Here is a 19,873-nt window from a genome sequence, read left to right on the forward strand (position 1 = left end):
ATCCCTTTAAACATCATCCCTGCTTGCACTGGGGGGAATTTTCAGCCTGCTCCACAAACATAACCACCCTCAGCTCTCACAGGTACCCATTTACCCTGGGCGAAGTGAAGCACTTTAAAGGAACACGTTGCCTTGGATCGGACGAGTTGGTCTATAAAAAGCGTTTGAAACCGTTTGTTATAAAATGCATATGGTTAGAAAGATGTTTAAAAAGTAGAATATAATGATCCACACAAGTATCACTCAAAACTGTACGGTTTTCTTTTTACTTGCAAACTAGCACGGTCGGCCATTTATGGGAGTCAAAATTTTGACTCCCATAAATGGCCGACCGTGTTATTGGATGAGGTAAAAAGAAAACCGCGCAATTTCGAATTTGAAATCAGTGCAATGTTTCCATACATGCACACTTTGTTTGTTTGTCTATAAAAGACAATTACACGTATGTGTACATACGGAACTATGTTTTTGCAGTCAACCATCCCAGATAAACTGCACCAAACACTTTCTCTTGAAGAAGTGCAATGTCCTTTTACATGTACATTTGTACATCACAGCTTTACATCCCATCCAAAAGATGAGACAATGATGGTTGAATGTCTTACTTAGTGTCACAAGTGTCGAAACAGGGACCCCCACTTTTCTGATCACTTACACCAGAGGTGGAGCTATAACTCGCCACATTTTCATTAAATAATGTTAGAGACGTGCCGTTGCCAAGCAGTGTAAATGTACACCAATGGACCTACATGTACACGTAGCTCTGGTGCGTAAAACACTCGCCTCTCACCACTGTAGCGCGGTTCGATTCCCAGTTAAAACCATAGTGAAAAGAGTTGTGCGTTGCCACAGGGGTTTTTCTCTACGCCTTCCTTCCAGGTTTTCCTCCCTCTGAAAAAATCAAACACTCTGTCTGTCTTCAGTGGTCAGAATATGTTTAATGGGTCGATATGGCTGGCTGCCAAAGGCATGCCTGCTGCTCGAACAAGTTGTAGCCGCATCGTATGAGTTCAGCTTCTCAGCTGTGGACTTTGATTCACTTGGGTTGACAAATTGAAAAATAATTGTTTGCGGCCGGATCAAAAATATATTTTGTTTATAATATTTATAATGCTGAAATCAAAACTGATCTGGAAATCGTTAGATGTTACAGGCATGATATCCTCCTACTTTATAAATCTGATTTCCAATTTTGTTTGTCCCTCGGAAAAATCAGTAAAATTGTTATTCCTAGCCTGAAAAATCTATCAAAGCCTACATGTATTATGTAGGTCAGACCATTTGTACTCAATAAAATGTCCTATTTTTTTCAAAAGGCCAAATATCATGCCTCATGTTAGAAATAGTTTTAATGACAAGCCACAAAAGAAAAGAGTGAATTTTTTTTTATTTGCAGTTGCACTGTGAAAAGGTTTTACAAATTGTAATTATAATTATGAAACCTTTTAGTAGATGTTCTTAGCCCTTTTTTAACAGTGTGGGTTTTATTGGAGAGATAATTTTGTGTAGGCCTACATAATTGAAAGGTGTATCAGTTAAGATTTTGTGCTATTGCATTTCTGCGACGGTTTAGAACCACAACAAAACGAAACACTCAGATTTCAGCTTATTAAATACCCTGTATTCACTTGAAACCTATTTGCCTGATCTGCCTTGCAGGAGGAGTGATTCCACCATTACTCAACCCTCCCTGCTTGTTGCCGACCAACCATCTTCCCAAGTCACGCATTCCTAAGAAGATACTAAATCCAGCTAACCTTAAGCCGGTCAAAGCCGGCAGGAGAAAGTCCACAAATGGCTGGAAGGGAGTCGGAGAGCCGGTGCTCAAGCCTATTATTTTACTGGTGAGTTGAAAATTGCACATTTTTATTGGTTAGGTATTTTACAGTGTCTTATCATTTACGGTGTAATTATCACTAAATGAGACAGTGGATTTTTCCAAAGTGATGAAAAATCATCCCTTTTGACATAATCATCGATGTCCTTAAAAACAAATTATTCTGTGACTTATGGTAGTATTAAAATAAACTGGGTAGATTAATATTTCCCAACTTTGTTGTTTCATATGTTGCGTCACATAGATATTGAGGTGTTTGAAGAGTGCCATTGCCATGTGCTTAAAAATTTCAAAAAATCTACAAATTGTACATTTAGAAAAGTATGCTCTAGCACCTTCCACAATTTAGGATGACCTTTTTTTTTTATAACAGGCATATTTTTCTTACTTAAATTCTGATTTTGTTACTCTCAGAAAAACCGGCAAAATCTTAATTATATACATGTAACAAGAAAACTTGATGAAAGCCTCTGTATACCATAGTGTACACGTACATGTAGGACTGCCTTTGAACTCAATGAAATTTTCCTACTTTTTCCCCAAAACAAATATCATGCTGATAGTAAGTATTTTATGACAACCTCTGGTAGTAATGAACTTTTATGAGGTAAATTTTCCGCACTACTGAACTCTTCCCATATTGGCACTAATTCATCCTAGAACGACGCAGTACGTGAGTATCGTTATTGTTACGATGCAATCAGGCGTAAAGAGGATGAGATACGTGCTCAAGACTGTGTGCTACTGAGGGCGGGTACCAACCGCAGAAAGGAACCAGCTTATGTTGCTAAGGTAGCCTTCTTGTGGGAAGAGCCGGATACAGGTAATTTACTTTTAAGGGAAACTTTGGTGTCCAGCAGATAAAAATATTTGTTTCTTGTTTCCTTTGGTATGTAGCTTCATAGTGGAATGTGTTGAGGTTTTTGTGTAATAGGAGACTTTTGAGATGCTGCCGGCAGCAGATAATAACAGTAGTTTTTTGCGGCTCAGATGCTCATATCAGTATTAAGTGTCAAGGTCTGAGCACGCACACTACTGGACAGAACTGTGAAAAGGGACCGCCCAAAAGTCTTCCCATGTTGAACTGATTGTAGATCAAAGTCAAATTATTTGTATCTTTTAAAAGAAAACAAGAAAGAGTATTAGCATTACATCTGCTGACTGGCAGATTTGTTTTCAAATCTTAAAGGTAAACAAACAAAAAGTACAAATACTCACACATCAAAAAAATCATTAGTAAGCTTTTATAATAATAAATAATAATAGTAGGTATTTGTTACGCGCCAAATCAATCTTAACAGATGTTCAAGGCGCAGCAGAGACAATGTAAACACAACAAAACATGTACAACTCCAGTGAATGCTATGGTGTCGCATATCAGAGGGCTTGAAGTAACCACTTTGAAATTTAAGTCTTTAGAGCATTTGTCATGTAACCTTACCAACCAAAAAAATCAGCAATTGACTGCCTGCTTCCAGCATGCTCCCATTTATATTTGTAACCTGTACACTGAAGGGTTTCGTTTGTCATTTCACAAGGTTTTCACATAGTGTCAAACTGGGGATAAAAAATCAATTGGCCGTGATCTTATAATAATATTTGTGGTCCAGCCAAAACTTCTGCAATAGTGCGTAACAGCTGAACAAGCACAGTGGGGGGAAAAGGCGGGAAAAGATGATGAGTACGTCCCTTGGAGTGTCTTTGGAGTCTTCCTGATTCCTATGGCAACAAACAGCAAAGTGATTATTTCCCCATTTAATGAGAAGTTAATCCATTATAAATCAACACATTTTAATCCCGTCGTAACAGGTGAATGGTTATCCGTTGGATGTGTATGCACACAAAACAGGCCTCCCTTGTGAATATTTTCCCTGACGTAATAGATCATTTCCTGCACTTTGGTTGATTAGCAAGATAGAGTGGGGAGGATTTATATATCTCGGCCTTCATTGCCCGTCGGATATTATTTGGTGTTGGTTCAATCAGGGAGATGAGTCGTCACGTTTGACGGAGTGGTTGACAGTAGGGGCGTCGTAGTAAAAACAGGAATTTACAAAATAGAGACATTGTTGATGTATTCTTTTTTTAGAAGTCTTTGTTAAAAATACACATTCACATCTGAGGGCTGTAATACAGCGTTCTCTAATATGTCTGTAATGCCAAAGTGCAGGCCTGATACTTCACGGAGGCAACAAAGTGTTTGCCTCCATGCTCCATGGTCATTGCCTTGGCGCCCTTGAAATGCTCTACAGTAGAAATTTATAATTTCCTCATAGGGTGCCCTTTACCAAGGAGAAAATTCCTTGGCGCCCTTGTCTTTTCTATAACGAAGCATACATGCCTGAAAGTGAGCCAAGAGATTAATGTCTGATCCTGCACAGGAAACCAGACATATTTGAGACAAACAACTGAGATGTATACAAGCCCTTGGTTGGCTGGAGGTTGAACCCTTGACCTTTCAGGTACTGTATGAGTGCTCAACCAACTGACTAATATTTAACCCTCAATACATTCGAGCACTGAATGAACACAGTACATGATGCTGCCTTTCCTTGTACCCACATGTACAGATGTACCTTACATGTACCTTGTACCCACGTGTACCTTTTCTTGTACAGATGACAGAATTGTATATCTACTTGTATTACAGGTGATCTAATGATGACGCTGTTATGGTATTATCAGCCTGAGCACACAGAAGCAGGCAGATTACCCTGTCACCTTGAGGTAAGATTACAACAGCCCCCCCCCCCCCCCCTCACCTCCACCATCAAGGCTCAAATTCCACACTTGACCGCAGGCCCGGGGCCAGTCATTTTAGTTTTGGGCCAGTAAACTCAGTCTGACTCTCTTGTGTTTTCAAATGAATAATAATACCTGTCTTTCATTGTAACTACATGTATCTTAAACTAACAACATAAATTATGTTCAAATGATGACTTTGAGTCTGGTTAATATCTTTCAATTCTTGTGAGACTACCTTATATTTGTAGTGCTGGGTCAAATAAAACCATATTGTTACTTTTTGTAGAAAGTCCTTTCTGAACAAATTGATGTGCCAAACTGCATTATAAAATTGGGGCGTGAGCATTTAAACACTGCTTAGCAGAATTAAGCTGTCTGATTCCCTGCTAACTTTTCTTGAGCAAAAATACTTGTCATTTTCTGTTTATACTGTTGGAAATTTCACTCTTACATGTGCCCGTACTCAGTGCCCTGACTTCTCATACTGTTAGGTGTTGGATACCACAGATGATGTGTGAATGTTAAAGCCTTGTATTAATTGTTAATTCCCGTTACCTTTTTTTGCAGCATGAGCTGTTTGCATGCCGCCACTGGGATGTGAACAGTGTGGCGTGTATTGAAGACAGATGCTTTGTACTCACACCAGCTGAGTATTCAAGGTGAGTCAGTCGCTGTGACGGCAACAAAGGAAACCCACAAAATATTCACTATAGGCCTGGATGAGTATAAATAAAGTTGTGGTTTAGTCCTCCAGTAGTCGAGATTAGAAAAGAGCTCACTGTCCAAAATAACTGATGGTGTTATTGCATTAGGGATTTTTTTTTTTCTTCTTTTTTTCCCTCCCTTTTTTTTATTATAGATACTTTTGGTTTGACAATTTACATCGATGTGTGATAAGCACTGTTTACTGTTATATTAGTCTTTGTCCAAAATGCAACTACTTCATATTAAGTTGTTAGCTAATTACAGGATTCGAAATGGCCACTTCTCCCTGAGCACGCTTGATGGTCTAGTGGTCAAGATGTCTGCTCTAGAATGAGAGGGCAGTGGGTTTGAATCACACCCTAGTAGTATGCCTGTGGATTTGTTTTCTGTGGGACTCTGGGAAACACTGACTATAGAGTGCTTTACATTTCGGTGTTATTGTAAAAACAAAATGTTATACTTTATTCAAGATACAGTTGTGTCAATTATCAATTATATAATTCAGATTTGCCCCAACACCGATGAACAATATTGACTTAGTGCTGAAGTGTAAGGTCATTGTCTGTCTTTTTAGCTCAAAAAAATATCAATTTTTATAGAAGTAAAAGTTTCTCTAGCTTGATTTCAGACAGAAACAGTTTTCTGGAGGATTGATACTGGTGTGAAACTTATAATGAACATGTTTTCAGATTAAAACTTTTTTTTTATTTAAATATCAATCCTCTACTTTACAATCCTGTCTTTAACATTGACGCAATAGTATAATATTGATTCTATAACCAACACGGTTATTGGCAACTTCGCGCTCATTTTGTGGATGTGGGTCACATTATATTTAATTCGCCCTAATTACCTGTTCCTGATCCTCCTGATTGATAGATACCGGGCTAAGCTTCAGAGACATAAGGAGGCCGTCATTCCGGGTCGTCCCTGTGTGCCTGAACATCCAGCCAACTACCCAAGGACATACCGCCTGCCCCCTGATGATGCCAGCCCAGCCAATGTGTTCCTGTGTCGGCAGGTGTATGACTTTCGCCAGAAGAGAGTACTCAAGAACCCATCGTGAAGGGGTGTTGTGAGAGGTTGCCCGGGCATGCTGGACGCGATGAAAAAGTGGAAAGGGTCGAGGTTGGGTTGGGTTCGAGAATGAGATCTTTGTAGATTGCATGGTTGAAATCCATCAGATAATTCATCAACGGATTCAACATGTATGCTAGCCTTAAACTTATCTCCCCTCTTCAAGTTTACGCCTATCCCACCCCCCCCCCCCAAAAAAAAGAGAGTAAACAATAGGAACAAAATATGAGGAATCCCGCTATCAGTATAATTAGTTACACAACACACTCTATTTTGTACATGCACAGATTTAGGCTGTAGGTCATAAAGGATGGACTGGTAGATCAATTTCTACTCATGTGCAGTGTGTACGAATTGGGTTCCAGACGCCTTGAGACAAAACTAAGCTACTTAAATATACACTATTACTAGAAGTAGCAAAGACTAGTGGTTAGTTCGGGTGAAGTTTCATAAAGCTGTGAAGCACCAAATATTGCATTGCAAATAAGTTGAAATCAAAAAAGCCGGAAGCGTGTTACCAATCACAAACATCAAAAGTAATCATGGCCTTTTGGCAGGGCATCAATTTTCTTTGATCTGTGTATCTGTGTGCTCATCAGCTTCATGAAATAAGCCATTTTAGATTTAAATAATGTCTGGTACAATGACTTCCGTAGTCACAAGCCACCATATACAATATTAATTCACCAGACTAGAGAATTTTTTTTTATATAACATACATGTAGCAGCATGGTTCCGGCACAAGCTAATTGGTTATCAACATATGATTTGATGAAAACAATTCTGACTGAATGAGTATGGCACAATGGTACAAGGCTTTTGCCCATCTAAAGGTAGCGTTACAAAAACAATTGCCCGAACGGCGCTACGTAACAGCACTGTCTTTGGTCTGGGAAATCTAATTTGAGTGACCAATCATGTCATTGCACCAGACCAAATCTAACTCGCAACATGGCTGACCGTTTCTGGGTGGTTTACGACAGTAGACAAACTGCTTCCTATACTTGCAATATAGACATTCACAAGGTAGTTTCTTTTTTACGTAACTATAAATGCAGAGGTAAGTTTTTGATTGACGTTAACGGTGTATATTTATCATCTTATTCTCTAACTCAGGATTGGCGAGTGCAAAGCAATTCAAAACATCTTTTGAAGTGTTTATCAAGGTTTTTTTTCTTCCATAGATTTCATTTCCATTGTAATATTTCTTTGAAAAAAATCCTGCACAAAATTAGCAAGTTAATTGTATAAAATTGTCTTCAGCAACTCTGCACTGGATTGCCAAATCATGATTGTTACCAGGCTGTAATTTGCACTCTGTTAATGCAAAACCAAATGTGGAACTTGTTGAGTTCTGCCAAAGAGTGCATTTCTATTCTTTTTGTTTTGAATTTTATTGACAGCATTTTAATGAGTTTCATTTAGGAGAGCATGTCAAGATGACCAGTTGGTTGCTTATAGGGTGATGTGACATAGTGTCTACTGCTAGTCTAATGGGTTGAAGATTGGTCAATCAATCGTTCGTTCGTTCCTCGTTAGTTCAGTCGTTCGTTTGTTGGTTCGTTTGTTCGTTCGTTCGTTCGTTCGTTCGTTCGTTCGTTCGTTCATTCATTACCACTTTGAGCCAGTCCCACATAGCTACCATGAAGCTATGCAGTTGGACCTCATAGCCAGTGCCAACGGTGTCATCTATTTAACTCATCAGTGATCAGGCAGGATTAGAATTTTATTTCTGTTTGGACATTGTGATTGTTTGGACGACAGGGGACTCTCTAAGCAGTACATGCCGTTTTCTGGCATGTACATGTAGTGACCAGTACACTCAAGGCTCAATTAGTTTAATCCTTTCAACTTGTGTAATATTGGTCACTGGTGACCAACACGATAAATAAAGTATCAAATTGAAAAATGGCAGCAATGAAAAATTGCCCAAAGGGGTTAAGGGGCTTATCAAGTTAAGGAGATACTGCCTTGACAAGATTTAAAGATTAAAAAGGAGCTAACCTATGTGGTTGGGTCTTTTTTTCTTCTTCTTCTTTTTTCTTCTTGTTCTTGTTTCACATTGTCTAACCACCCAGTCCTACACAATGAATCAGTATTGGGTCTTATCATTACAGAGCTGCTTGGTTGGAAATTAATTTAGAAAAATATGTATATATTTTTTAGCATCTGATTAAACTTTCTGATTATATACAGATACCCGTGTAATACAATGAACCAGTTTTAGACTGAAGGGAAAAAAAATATATATCAAAATCCAGCAAAAGAGGGAAAGACGACTAACGTCTAAATGGTGGTTGTTTTGTTGTTTGTTTTGTTATTTCATTTTAATCTTAAGATATGATTTGCAGGGGTCGTTGTCATGTCTGAAATAGATGGTACCCTTTTTTTGCTTTGTGTTTGAAATACTATTATTAGATGAAAGATACGTTATTTATAAATAATTTGTGGTGCACCTATGGACGTTTGTTTTTTGTTTCCCCCCAGAGGGAATGTAAATAATGTAAGATTACAAAGTCAACTGACATTTTATTCCCAACTTGAGTGATATATTATGTATATTTATATATTTTTTTCCTCTGGTGAAGTGTGCATTAGAACTAATTTCACTGAGAAGTAGTGAGCCTTAGACAGTATGCTTGGGTTTATTAACCAAAATGCTGGTGTTGCCCGTCTGTACAAATTAAAATAAAAAATTTAAAAATTCTATATTATCTTTATCACCTAAACAAATGTACAGCGTGTTTGATGAAATGATTTTAATGAAAGCAATCAAAGAATGGAGTGAAGCAGATTTTAAATGCAGGGTATAGAGGATAGGTAGTGACAAAAAAGGTCAAGATTTATTTGTATGAGATGTATATCCCTTCTTAGTTAGGCACGTATCATAAGTACTCTTTCAACTCTTTAGTTTGAAGGCAGTGGACACTATTGGTAATTGCTCAAAATAATTATTAGCATAAAACCTTTCTTGGTAACGAGTAATGGGGAGAGGTTGATAGTATAAAAACATTGTGAGAAACGGCTCCCTCTGAAGTAATGTAGTTTTCGAGAAAGAAGTTATTTTCCACGAATTTGATTTTGAGACCTCAAATTTAGAATTGAGGTCTAAGGTCAAGCGTCTGAAAGCGCACAATTTCGTGTGACAAGGGTGTTGTTTTTTTCTTTCATTATTATCTCGCAAGTTCGATGACAGATTATGCTCAAATTTTCACAGGGTTGTTATTTTATGCATATGTTGAGATACACCAACTGTGAAGACTAGTCTTTGACAATTACCAATAGTGTCCAGTGTCTTTATAACATTGAAATCAAAGTTCTTTCACAATGTTCAGACCAAATGCACTGTTTTTTAGATGACTTAGGATTGCCTCTTTTGAAAATGGCAATCACGACAAACTTATTAGAATTTTTAATGGTAAAACCAAAATAGGATGATAATTTTGTGTGAAATGAAATTGTATGCTCTGTGTTTTAATTGGGTAACTTTGATAGTTGACAGTAGTGTCAGAGTCGCTCAGCCTTTACCCCCCCCCCCCCCCAAAAAAGAAAAATGTTTTCTAGAATAGATTAGTTGAGAATGAAATAAATGTCACTTTGCCTGCTTCGATGCATGACTCACTTTGAAAACTATGGAATCAATACTCCCACATAGAAGTGACAATTCGTCACAGGATTTAGCCCTTTGTGGTAAATAGGGTCACCCCTGAAGAATTCTTGAAACATTGAGTTGTTACACCACAGGCTCGTTTTAAAATCACTACAACTCGTTGAGAGATTTCCTGTCAATCATGTCAATAGTGATACCACACACCTTACTAAGGTTGTATCTCGACAGTGCAAAGTTTCAAATCCTACTTAAAAGGATTTTATTTGATTTTTTTTAAATCACTTCAGAGCATGTGGGCTTTATTTCACAAATGAATGAGGAATGCTTGAAACATAAAGTTGTTATACCACAGGGTTTTTTTCAGAATCAGAATCACTACAACTCGGAGAGATATTTTCTGTCAATAGTGTTATCACATACCTTACTAGATTGTATCTGACTGGCACCCCTGAATTAAGATGTTGACTAATAGGGAGACTGCCAGCAAAGGGCTGGATAGCTCAGTTGGGTGAGCGCCGGTACGTTAATCCGGAGGTTGTTGGTTAAAGTCCCACTCCAGTCAATTATTCTTTGTTCAAACCTTACTAGATTGTATCTTGACAGTGCGAAGTTTCAAATCATACATAGAGGGTTTTTTATTATTAGAAAATTACTGCAGAGCATGTGGGCCTCAATCCACAAAATAGAAATTTTATATTTGCACAAATCTTAGAACATTTTGGGGGATTAAAACAAAAATTATAAATCTAATTCAGAGGTATTACAGTGAAAGAGTATACAACAATATGTTTATCTGTTGATCTCATTGCTTCCCTTTTATGTCCAATTGAAGCAATTGGTCTACAAAAATGCATTAAAAAAAATAGAGTAATCCACACCCTTTAGGTGGGCATATTTTTGAAAGGAATATGATAAAAATGTCTAGATAAGAGTATGAATTATATTTGTCAACTGTACCAATGGTGTTTGGTAGTCTCATTTTTGTTTTATTTCAAGGTTTTTTTCTGACAAAATTTTATGAATCTTCAATTTTAGTTACTTATGTAACATTTATGTTTGTCGAGGTAATTATATTGTATAACTTTTTTACTATTAGTAAATCACACGTCGATTCTTCATCACTTATTGTGCCTTTCTTTTAATTTTGAAGTACATGTATGCCTGATGAAATTATTTTTATCCGAGTCTTTGAAGTCATGTGTTTATACGAAATCTCCTTGTCAACCATTTCAATGCCACCTAAGAATTGTTTGGGTTTTTGAATGTTGGCTTATCACATCGACCCCCTTGCATAGGCCTTCCTCACTGAGAATAAACAATTGAAAACATGACCATGTGTACCTGCCACGTAGTCGGAATCATGTTGAGGCTTGCCATCCCTTTATATCTCTCATTAGGTTGGGAAGATCAGCCACACACAATGTTTGTGTTTCCATTGAGGGCAATGTTTAAGCCCGGCCGTCATATGCAAGGGGGCTGTTGGGCAGCCATCTTGTTCAAATCAGTGTATCCGTACTGAAGCTCAAAATGACAAGTAGTCTGGTTCCTATTGGTGTCATTAGAATTATAGAATTACGAGTGTTTTACCCCTATATTATATAGTTTTATGCTAGTTATTTTTTAACAATGTCAGATCTAGTTGATGATCTAAATTTATTTTAACAAATAGTCAAACTCATGGTGTGGCTACACTGCATTCATTCAAGAAGAAGACAAAAATTAACAGAAAACAAAACCCAATTTAAACACTTTTATTTTCCTGAAATCAAATTCATTTAGATAATCAAAAGGTATTTAAATGAACTTTAAATAGCAAACATAAATTGAATTGTATATAGTGTTTGTGATACAGCTGATCAGCTGATTTCCTCATTTTGGGGTTTTCAGCTGTGCCAATGAAAATTTTAAATCACTGCAATATTGTTTTGTGAGTGGCGTTTTCCTCCCCCCCCCCCAAGTTTTGACACAAACTGCAACTTCATGCCTGTTTATACTATGATTACTTTGAAGAGTGAGTTGACTAATGGACATTTATGAATTGATGGTTTTATTCATGTGGAAACATCATGACACGTCATGACAAATCTTTGAAATAACAAAATTATGATTCAGTGCTGTTCTATGAACCATATCACTGTGGTAAAAAACAAAAATAAGACTTTGTATTTTCCAGGGATTTCTTGGCAGGCAAAGATACTTCCCCGGTGATCAAATGAAAAGTGTTACATTTTGTATCATAAGTATTGGGTAAAATTAAGAGTTTTTTGGTAAAATTAACTGCTGAACAATTTTTGAAATGCACACCATTTCTGCATATCAAACATTTAAGTGCAATTTCCATAGAATTTAAGAGATGTTATCCTCAATTGAACTGTGTACAAATCATGCCTGCAGGAATTCCAGGCTTTATGGTTCTTTTGTAAACATGCTTGTGATCCGTGGCACAGGTTACTTGGTCTAAAGCAAATTATTTCAAAAGCCCCTCCCCCTTAATTTACAAATGTATTCAGTTGTTTGAGAGTCAGTGAAAAATGAATGTTAGGGAACCAAATTGTAATGTGTATAAATTGTTAGTTTTACTTATGCACCCCTAACTAGTGTTACAGTTTGGTTGTTGTTCATGCCAGGCACTGTGTAAGTTCAAAACTTTTTAATTAATCAATTATGCTGTCTTGGCAGTCACCTTAAATATAGGTCATTATTCTGTGTCAAGTTTTCCCTCCAAGACTGTTGAATCTTAATTATGATTTTAAAGTTCTTTCACAAAGTTGTTATTTTACATGCAAATAATTTCAAGCATGTTTTTATTTTATAGTTCACTTCCAATCATTAAAAAATAATTTAAAAAGTTCATTGAACCTAAGCATTTCTAATACATACTCACTGTTACTGTGTAAGTGTAAACTGTTACATTTTTCACTGAAAAAAAACCCCTTGAATTCTTTATATTTGAATAAGTAAAGAACAAGGGGGTCTTTGGAACACTAAATGCCAGTAGACATCAGTTAAATGTCCATTGTTACATAGCTCTGAGCATAATTTCAAGGTTTCCCTTGTAAGTCTACTATAGCCAGGTCAGGCCCAACAGTGTTACTTGTTTAATCATTGTAGTTCAAGTATGACGTTGATTCATAGAGAAATTTCACAAATCAATTTATTAACTCCATTAGTTTGCCCCTTGATTGTTGGATATCCAGTTTATCAGCATTTTTAACCCCCCAACTCCCAAGGGTCCAAACACTGCGGTAACTGAACACCCCGATTGTTCGGAACTTCAGAATTTATCCTGATGCCTAGCCCAATGCTCTCATTATTAACAGGGTCCAATTACATTGAGCTAATTAAACAGAAAATTTTGCTTACAAATTTTGTACTTGGAAATAAAAAGAGCTGGATACTACTAGCCAGAAATAGTGCATGGGACATTGTAGTTTGGTTTGTATTGTAATAAGTAACCTTATTCTGGTAATCATCTTTTTGTGCTTGGGTGGCTTTATGAAATTAGGCCCAATCTGGCAATACAGTTATGAGAATGACAAAAAAACCTCATAGGTTCTTTCAAAGGAAGGAGAATGTTTTTCATTACATATTTCCGAGAAGCAATTATCTAACCAAGAATTTTTGGAGACTGTTCTATGTTATTATACTTGGAGTTTTAGCATTCAGATTCTGTAGCAAAGTTATGCCCCAACTTTGATAAAAGTTATTAATTTTGGAAGAGACAAGTGTTATTTTATTGATGTTGGGAAGCCATCTTTGTCCTTTCAGAATTTACAACCTATGATTGTTGTAGTCCAGATGGTTTTAAATAATGTATACATGTATAAAAAATGTACTATTAAAAAATATTAAAATATTGTGAATATTGTGATTTACAGAAATGACCTTTGTTTTAATTTCATTCTTTGTCTTGTTTGTTGTTTCATAAAGAATTTTTTTCTAAATTAATTGCCAATGAAATTTGAAAATTAAAGACATGTATTAGCCTCTTTTATACCTGGTGTGGGCCTTTATGCGCCATAAACCAGACAAAATCTGATTTGGAAGGAAATTGGTAACCAGCCAAAATAACAAGTCAAAGTACACCACAAAGAAGTTTGCTCAGCAGTATTTTCTGATTAGCAGCTTCAGAAAATTTGGCTCATGACCCAGTTTTATGACAATGATTCATAAAGAATTGTGTACAAAGTGTGCAACTTCTATATGTGAAAGGTGCATTGAAAGTTGGCACGATCTTGGGCCCTTAACTCCTGAGGAATATGCACCACCAGCAACCAAAATTAGTGCACATGTTGATAACCAGATCAACTTGTACAATTTGTTGCAGATACCCCTTTTTGTGATGAGAAATAACTTTTTTAGAAGGAACTGGACCATGCCAGGAAGTGCTCTATGGTGGTTGAACTCGAACTCAAAAGCCTGAACGCCAAATCAACTCTGTTTTGCAACATCACTTGACCACATCAGCCTACCAACTCCACAAATATGTCTTAACATTAGAAGGCTCTCTTCAAGTCACAAGTTGTCTATTATTTAACCATGGCTAAATTGTATTTTTTTGCAACATCACTTGACCACATCAGCCTACCAACTCCACAAATTGTCTTGACATTAGAAGGCTCTCTTCAAGTTACAAGTTGTCTATTATTTAACCATAGCCACCATCTGTATTTTTGTAAGCCCCATAAGTAGCATCACTAATCTGGATTCCTGCCAATTCATCAGAGTTATTGGCACTCGGTGGCATAGCTAAGGTGACCTGGGGGCATAGTTCCCCTGTCCACCACCCTACAAAATTGTCATCGCCGCCCCAACGATAAGCAATTTCTACCTCCATGGAACAAGTAATTGCCCAAAAGAACTAATTAACCTCACACAAGCTGATAAGTCCTATCCTGATTAAAGCCATTATACACTTTTGGTACAGAAACAACAATAAAAGTTCACAGATTTACAAACAATTTACAGGTTTACAGAAGGTAATGGTGAAAGACTTCTCTTGAAATATTATTCCATGAAATTCTTTACTTTTTGAGAAAACACTAAAACAATATCAATTCTCGATATCGAGAATTACGGATTTATTTTAAACACATGTCGTGACTTGGCGAAACATGCGGAAACAAGGGTGGGTTTTCCCGTTATTTTCTCCCGACTCCGATGACCAATTGAGCCTAAATTTTCACTGGTTTGTTATTTTATATATAAGTTGTGATACACGAAGTGTGGGCCTTGGACAATACTGTTTACCGAAAGTGTCGAATGGCTTTAAGTCTATGACTTCTATGCCTTCATAAAGAACATTTTAGGAACAACCTATACAAACTGTTGTTATTTTATTTATAAAAACAATCTTGGGCTATTATTTAGTGAATTTTTTCATCACAATAAGGAAACTTTGAAGAAAACGACTTGTTTCAAGACTAGCCTAATTGCATCCAATCTGACTGGAGAGGGCGCTGTTTGCGCACATGATTTTTCGTAGCACAAGACAGGAACAACGAACGATACAAATGTGACAGAAAGGCAGGAGAAATACCTGATAATTTTCGTTAATGGCAGCGTGAATTACTGCGAATCGAGTATACAGAATGACTACAGTCCGCCCGTTCACGTGTGAAGACCTCTTCAGGTTTAACAGCGTGTAAGTTGCATAATAATTATCGGAAGATTTTGTTTACAAAACAAATACAATTTTATAAGTCATTGAATTTACACTTTCTTTTTTACACACTGACAACATACAGGTACCCTTGATTTTACTTTAGTCTGTTTTTCATTGCGTCTATTTCGTTGTGAAGCTATATTTTGAAAAGGACATACATTCTTGAACCCAAGGAAGACGAAACTGTAGTAACATCACAAGTACTGTTAATTATTGAAATACAAGTACTGTTAGTGTTATAGTTAATTATTGAAATATCAACAAACTGAGCTCGAGTCGACTCGAGGTGAACTGAAAAATCACCAAAATTGTTATAAATGTTGTTTTTGTAAATGGTGTGTGTTTATAAATTAATTATTCTTCTGTTGCAGTAACCTGGATCCTCTGACAGAAACCGTATCCTTTTGCCTCCGGAAGTTTGAGGGTCTTTGCTTTCATAAATTTTATTTGTTCTGATAACAGTAACACTAATCTTTTCTCAGTCTCACAACACAAGTTCTGGGCGTCTGGCTTCCTATTCGTAGAACAATAGAGGAACTAGAACTATGGTTGAGATTATGGGTCCTCTAACCTGATTGTAAGCTAGACCCAATTACTTGGGTGCTGTACCCTTATATTTGTCATTATCGGTCGTACTACTACCGTACTATGCGACCGATAATGACAACTACTACATTTAGCTAGTACCAACATTAATTACAAATTTCGAGAGAAAAAAGGAATACAGCCCCCCCCCCTCGCCCAGTAAACTGGGTCTATATTGAAGCATGTGACTCCGTTACTCCTGACTCCTACCTAGATGTGTGAGTTTCTTCCACTGTGGTCTCTATGGAGATGATAGCAGTCTGAACCTCACTGTTCTCGCTGAGTAACAACTCGATTTTACTTAAAACTAAGCTCAAAATCAAGCTCAATTTTGTCTATTCTCAATGAACAAAAAAAATAGTAAAACAGTAAACATTACTCATTATTGTTATATGGTTCTACATGTACATGTATTGTACCTACATTTTATCTGCCTAATGAACATTAAATATGAAACTGACTCTTTTATTTGCTTTAAAAACTTACCTTTTGAAATTATTTTGAAAAGGAATTGCATTTTCATCCTTAACGCCTACATCATTTCAGTATGGTGCAGCATTCTATCTTCAGTACCTTGCACATTGGCCAGAATATTTCCAAGTATGCGAGTCCGCCTCAGGAAAGATTATGGGATATAGTAAGTATTGCACTTGTACATAGTGGAAAATCTCAACTTTTGAGGTATTCAAGGATGTTGGTTGCCATGGTCACAACTACGAAGACCGCTTAAGAGAAGGGCCGGTTGATAATAATCACTGAACACTGATGATTAAAACCGTCTTTAGGGACTACTCACTGATGCCTCAGCTCAGCCCCATGTTCCATTTACCTTTGCTTAATCCTGATTGTAATTCTGTCATTTCTTCTTAAAATACTCCATAAACCTCAAGATTTTATTTATATTATTTTTCTGTGCACCATATTAGTTATGGGTAAATCTGAAGGCTCCGTCCAACAGGAGACATGGCATGGTCACGTTACTGCAGTAACCGTTGCCCCTGAGTATCGACGTCTTGGCCTGGCTGCCAAGATGATGAACTTCTTGGAACAGGTCTCTGAAAAGTAAGTTTCTTATGACACTTTTGTCAGCATTATTGTAGAAATAAGGAGTTCCAAGGCTGCATTGACTGAAGCTGCTTAAAGCACAAAATGTAGTTACATTGTAAGCATGTAAACAATTTGCTTACCAGAATTTACCCATATCCCACCGTTTGTGACTGGTGGAACATATTTTTTGCTTTTCAAAAAATGGGAATGAAAAAGATTCTGCTGTTAAAAGCAGCTGTATACCGGGCCCTGTACTTGAAGGTTTGATCCCATCACAAATCTCTTGAACAAATTATGCAGCAAAAATATGACCTTTGACCGGCTGGTAGCTCAAAACACTTTGATTGCTAAAAAAGCTAGCAAAAGTGGCACTTAAAGGCATTTGTCTTGTTTGTATAAATTGTTTAAGTATTGCACATCTTTGGTCGATAATATTCATGCTGCTTTACTGCTTTGAGCCACAAGAACGGTTTTCAACAAAAACATGATGACATACAAACCCTTTCGTTTTCTTGCGCAGGAAAGCCTGTTTCTTTGTGGACTTGTTCGTGCGTGTCTCTAATGAAGTAGCAGTCAACATGTACAAGCATCTTGGCTACACAGTGTATCGTAGAGTCATAGAATACTACTCAGGAGATCCGGATGAAGATGCATTCGGTAAGTAGTTAATGGGGAAAGAATGGTTAATTTTAGAGACCATTCATGTATAATCATCACCATAAGTCTAGATATGGCTGATCTTGTTGATTTTTTTTTAGCCCTGTTATTTTCTGGAAAATGCCAGGAAAAATTATTAATAACAAAAATACATGGTGTGTGGTTTTGTTTTGGAATTGTACATTCTATGTGAACAGGGAAACATTGGAAAAAGTAAATTATGTCTGATACCTTTTCTTTGACATTCTTACAATTGCAACAGTGCCACTTTAGAGTGCTATACAAATATTAAAGAACCCAGTGCACTTATCGAAAAGAGGAGGGGTTCGCCCCAGTGTTTCTGGTCGAATCGGCAGCAAATTGCCCCACAGCACCTTGTAAAACATTCCATGGTGCTATCAGAGTTAGGTCTCATAAATTCAAACGTAGTCCCAAATCTTGCAGGAAATACTGTATGTTACAGCGCCAGGAGCGTCATTGAGTGACGGACATGTGCGCTATATTAGAAGCCACTATTATTATTATTATCTGATAAAACAAACTTTCCTTCAATTCCCTGCAGATATGCGTAAAGCCCTGAGCAGAGATACAGAAAGGAAATCTGTGGTGCCACTGAAGGACCCTGTCTACCCAGAGGACGTAGAATGACATTAAAGGTGAACTCATACTGTAACTGACTGGGTTTTTTTTCTTTTTTTTTCTACACAAAATAAGCATTGGATTTGGGTTAGGGTTAGGGCAATTTTCATAGAGCTGCTTTGAAGCCAAAAATACTGCTTAAAAATTTTGCTTCTTAAGCAGGATATCAGCCACAGATTGTACATGTGAGATTGTATTTTGATTGGTACTCTTATTCTGGTAAGCATAATTATGTTTTGCTTAACTACTTTGTTGTGCTTAAGCAGCTCTATGAAAATGGGCCCAGAGAAAAGGTTTCCACTGAATCAATGTTGTATCATAATAAATAAATAAATAAATAAATAAATAATATTTAAAGATTACAGTATGGGTTCACCTTGGTTTAGTTAGTATTTTTACTTAAAGGCAGTGGACACTATTGGTAATTACTCAAAATCATTATCATCACAAAACCTTTCTTTATTACCAGTAATGGGGAGAGCTTGATAGTATAAAACATTGTGAGAAACAGCTCCCTCTGAAGTGAAGTAGTTTTCGAGAAAGAAGTAATTTTCCATGAATTTGATTTTGAGACCTCAAGTTTAGAACTTGAGGTCTCGAATTCAAGCATCAGAAAGCACACAACTTCGTGTGATAAGTGTTTTTTTTCTTTCATTATTATCTCGCAACTTCTACAACCGATTGAACTCAAATTTTCACAGGTTTGTTGTTTTATGCATATGTTGAGATACACCAAGTGAGAAGACTGGTCTTTGACAATTGCCAATAGTGTCCACTGTCTTTAATAGTGTAAATTGTTTTCTTGGGACGGAGGATGGGGTTGGAAAAGACAGGATAGGATTGTTAATTAAATTTGTGGTGTTAGTTAATGCTATTTGCAAATAAAAAATGGTACGGACTGGCTGATTGACTTTAGATGATGAATTTCGTAGTAAAATGGCATCTGGAGAATCTCTGATGATGGTCACATTTGTTCTGATTAAATTCGGCCTATAATGCATGCAGTAGTCCTTTGCCTGAGTTGTAATAAACTCATTATTAAACTAGATTATTGGCAGAACGAAATTGGTTATTGTTTAACTGCTTTACAAATTATAAATGCTTCAAGTTTTTTAGGCTAACAAAATCACAGCTTAGGAAGTCTCTAGTTATTGTGGCTGTCTGTATAATATATCCACTGGAATCACTGTGTTCTTCTCATAAACAGCTGGTCTTGAAAACAATGAAATGATTTAATGTGGTTTCTTTTATTGAAGTTTGATTAATTGTTTCCGTCTATCTTTCTTATAAAATAAATGTCTTGAGG

The 19,873-nt window shown here is 36.7% G+C and overlaps 2 protein-coding genes across 2 annotated transcripts in view; both read left to right on the top strand.

The window, feature by feature from the left end:
* The window catches only part of LOC139947120 (uncharacterized), a 41,998-nt gene extending 28,161 nt beyond the window's left edge, over window positions 1-13,837 (top strand). Inside the window, exons 3-7 of the mRNA XM_071944971.1 lie at window positions 1,660-1,844; window positions 2,498-2,660; window positions 4,488-4,564; window positions 5,150-5,241; window positions 6,167-13,837. Of these exons, the coding sequence (XP_071801072.1) occupies window positions 1,660-1,844; window positions 2,498-2,660; window positions 4,488-4,564; window positions 5,150-5,241; window positions 6,167-6,353 (704 nt within the window). The 3' untranslated portion in view covers window positions 6,354-13,837. The remainder of the gene's footprint in view (window positions 1-1,659; window positions 1,845-2,497; window positions 2,661-4,487; window positions 4,565-5,149; window positions 5,242-6,166) is intronic.
* A 1,612-nt stretch (window positions 13,838-15,449) lies between these two features.
* LOC139947152 (N-alpha-acetyltransferase 20-like) lies at window positions 15,450-19,795 on the top strand. Its single transcript, XM_071945015.1, has 6 exons — window positions 15,450-15,618; window positions 16,011-16,035; window positions 16,771-16,861; window positions 17,151-17,286; window positions 17,792-17,928; window positions 18,491-19,795. The coding sequence occupies exons 1-6, from the start codon at window positions 15,566-15,568 to the stop codon at window positions 18,574-18,576; spliced, it is 528 nt and encodes a 175-aa protein (XP_071801116.1). The 5' UTR covers window positions 15,450-15,565; the 3' UTR covers window positions 18,577-19,795.
* The last annotated feature ends 78 nt before the right edge of the window (window positions 19,796-19,873 follow it).

This window comes from Asterias amurensis, chromosome 1 (genome assembly GCF_032118995.1).
Source record: "Asterias amurensis chromosome 1, ASM3211899v1".
Lineage (NCBI taxonomy): Eukaryota > Metazoa > Echinodermata > Asteroidea > Forcipulatida > Asteriidae > Asterias > Asterias amurensis.

Excerpts from the sequence above, each read along its gene's own strand:
- LOC139947152 (XM_071945015.1), top strand. The coding sequence starts at position 15,566 with ATGACTACAGTCCGCCCGTTCACGTGTGAAGACCTCTTCAGGTTTAAC. Across the intron at positions 15,619-16,010 it reads CTCTTCAGGTTTAACAGCGT|TAACCTGGATCCTCTGACAG; the intron begins GTAAGTTGCATA and ends CTTCTGTTGCAG. Across the intron at positions 17,287-17,791 it reads TTGGAACAGGTCTCTGAAAA|GAAAGCCTGTTTCTTTGTGG; the intron begins GTAAGTTTCTTA and ends TTTCTTGCGCAG.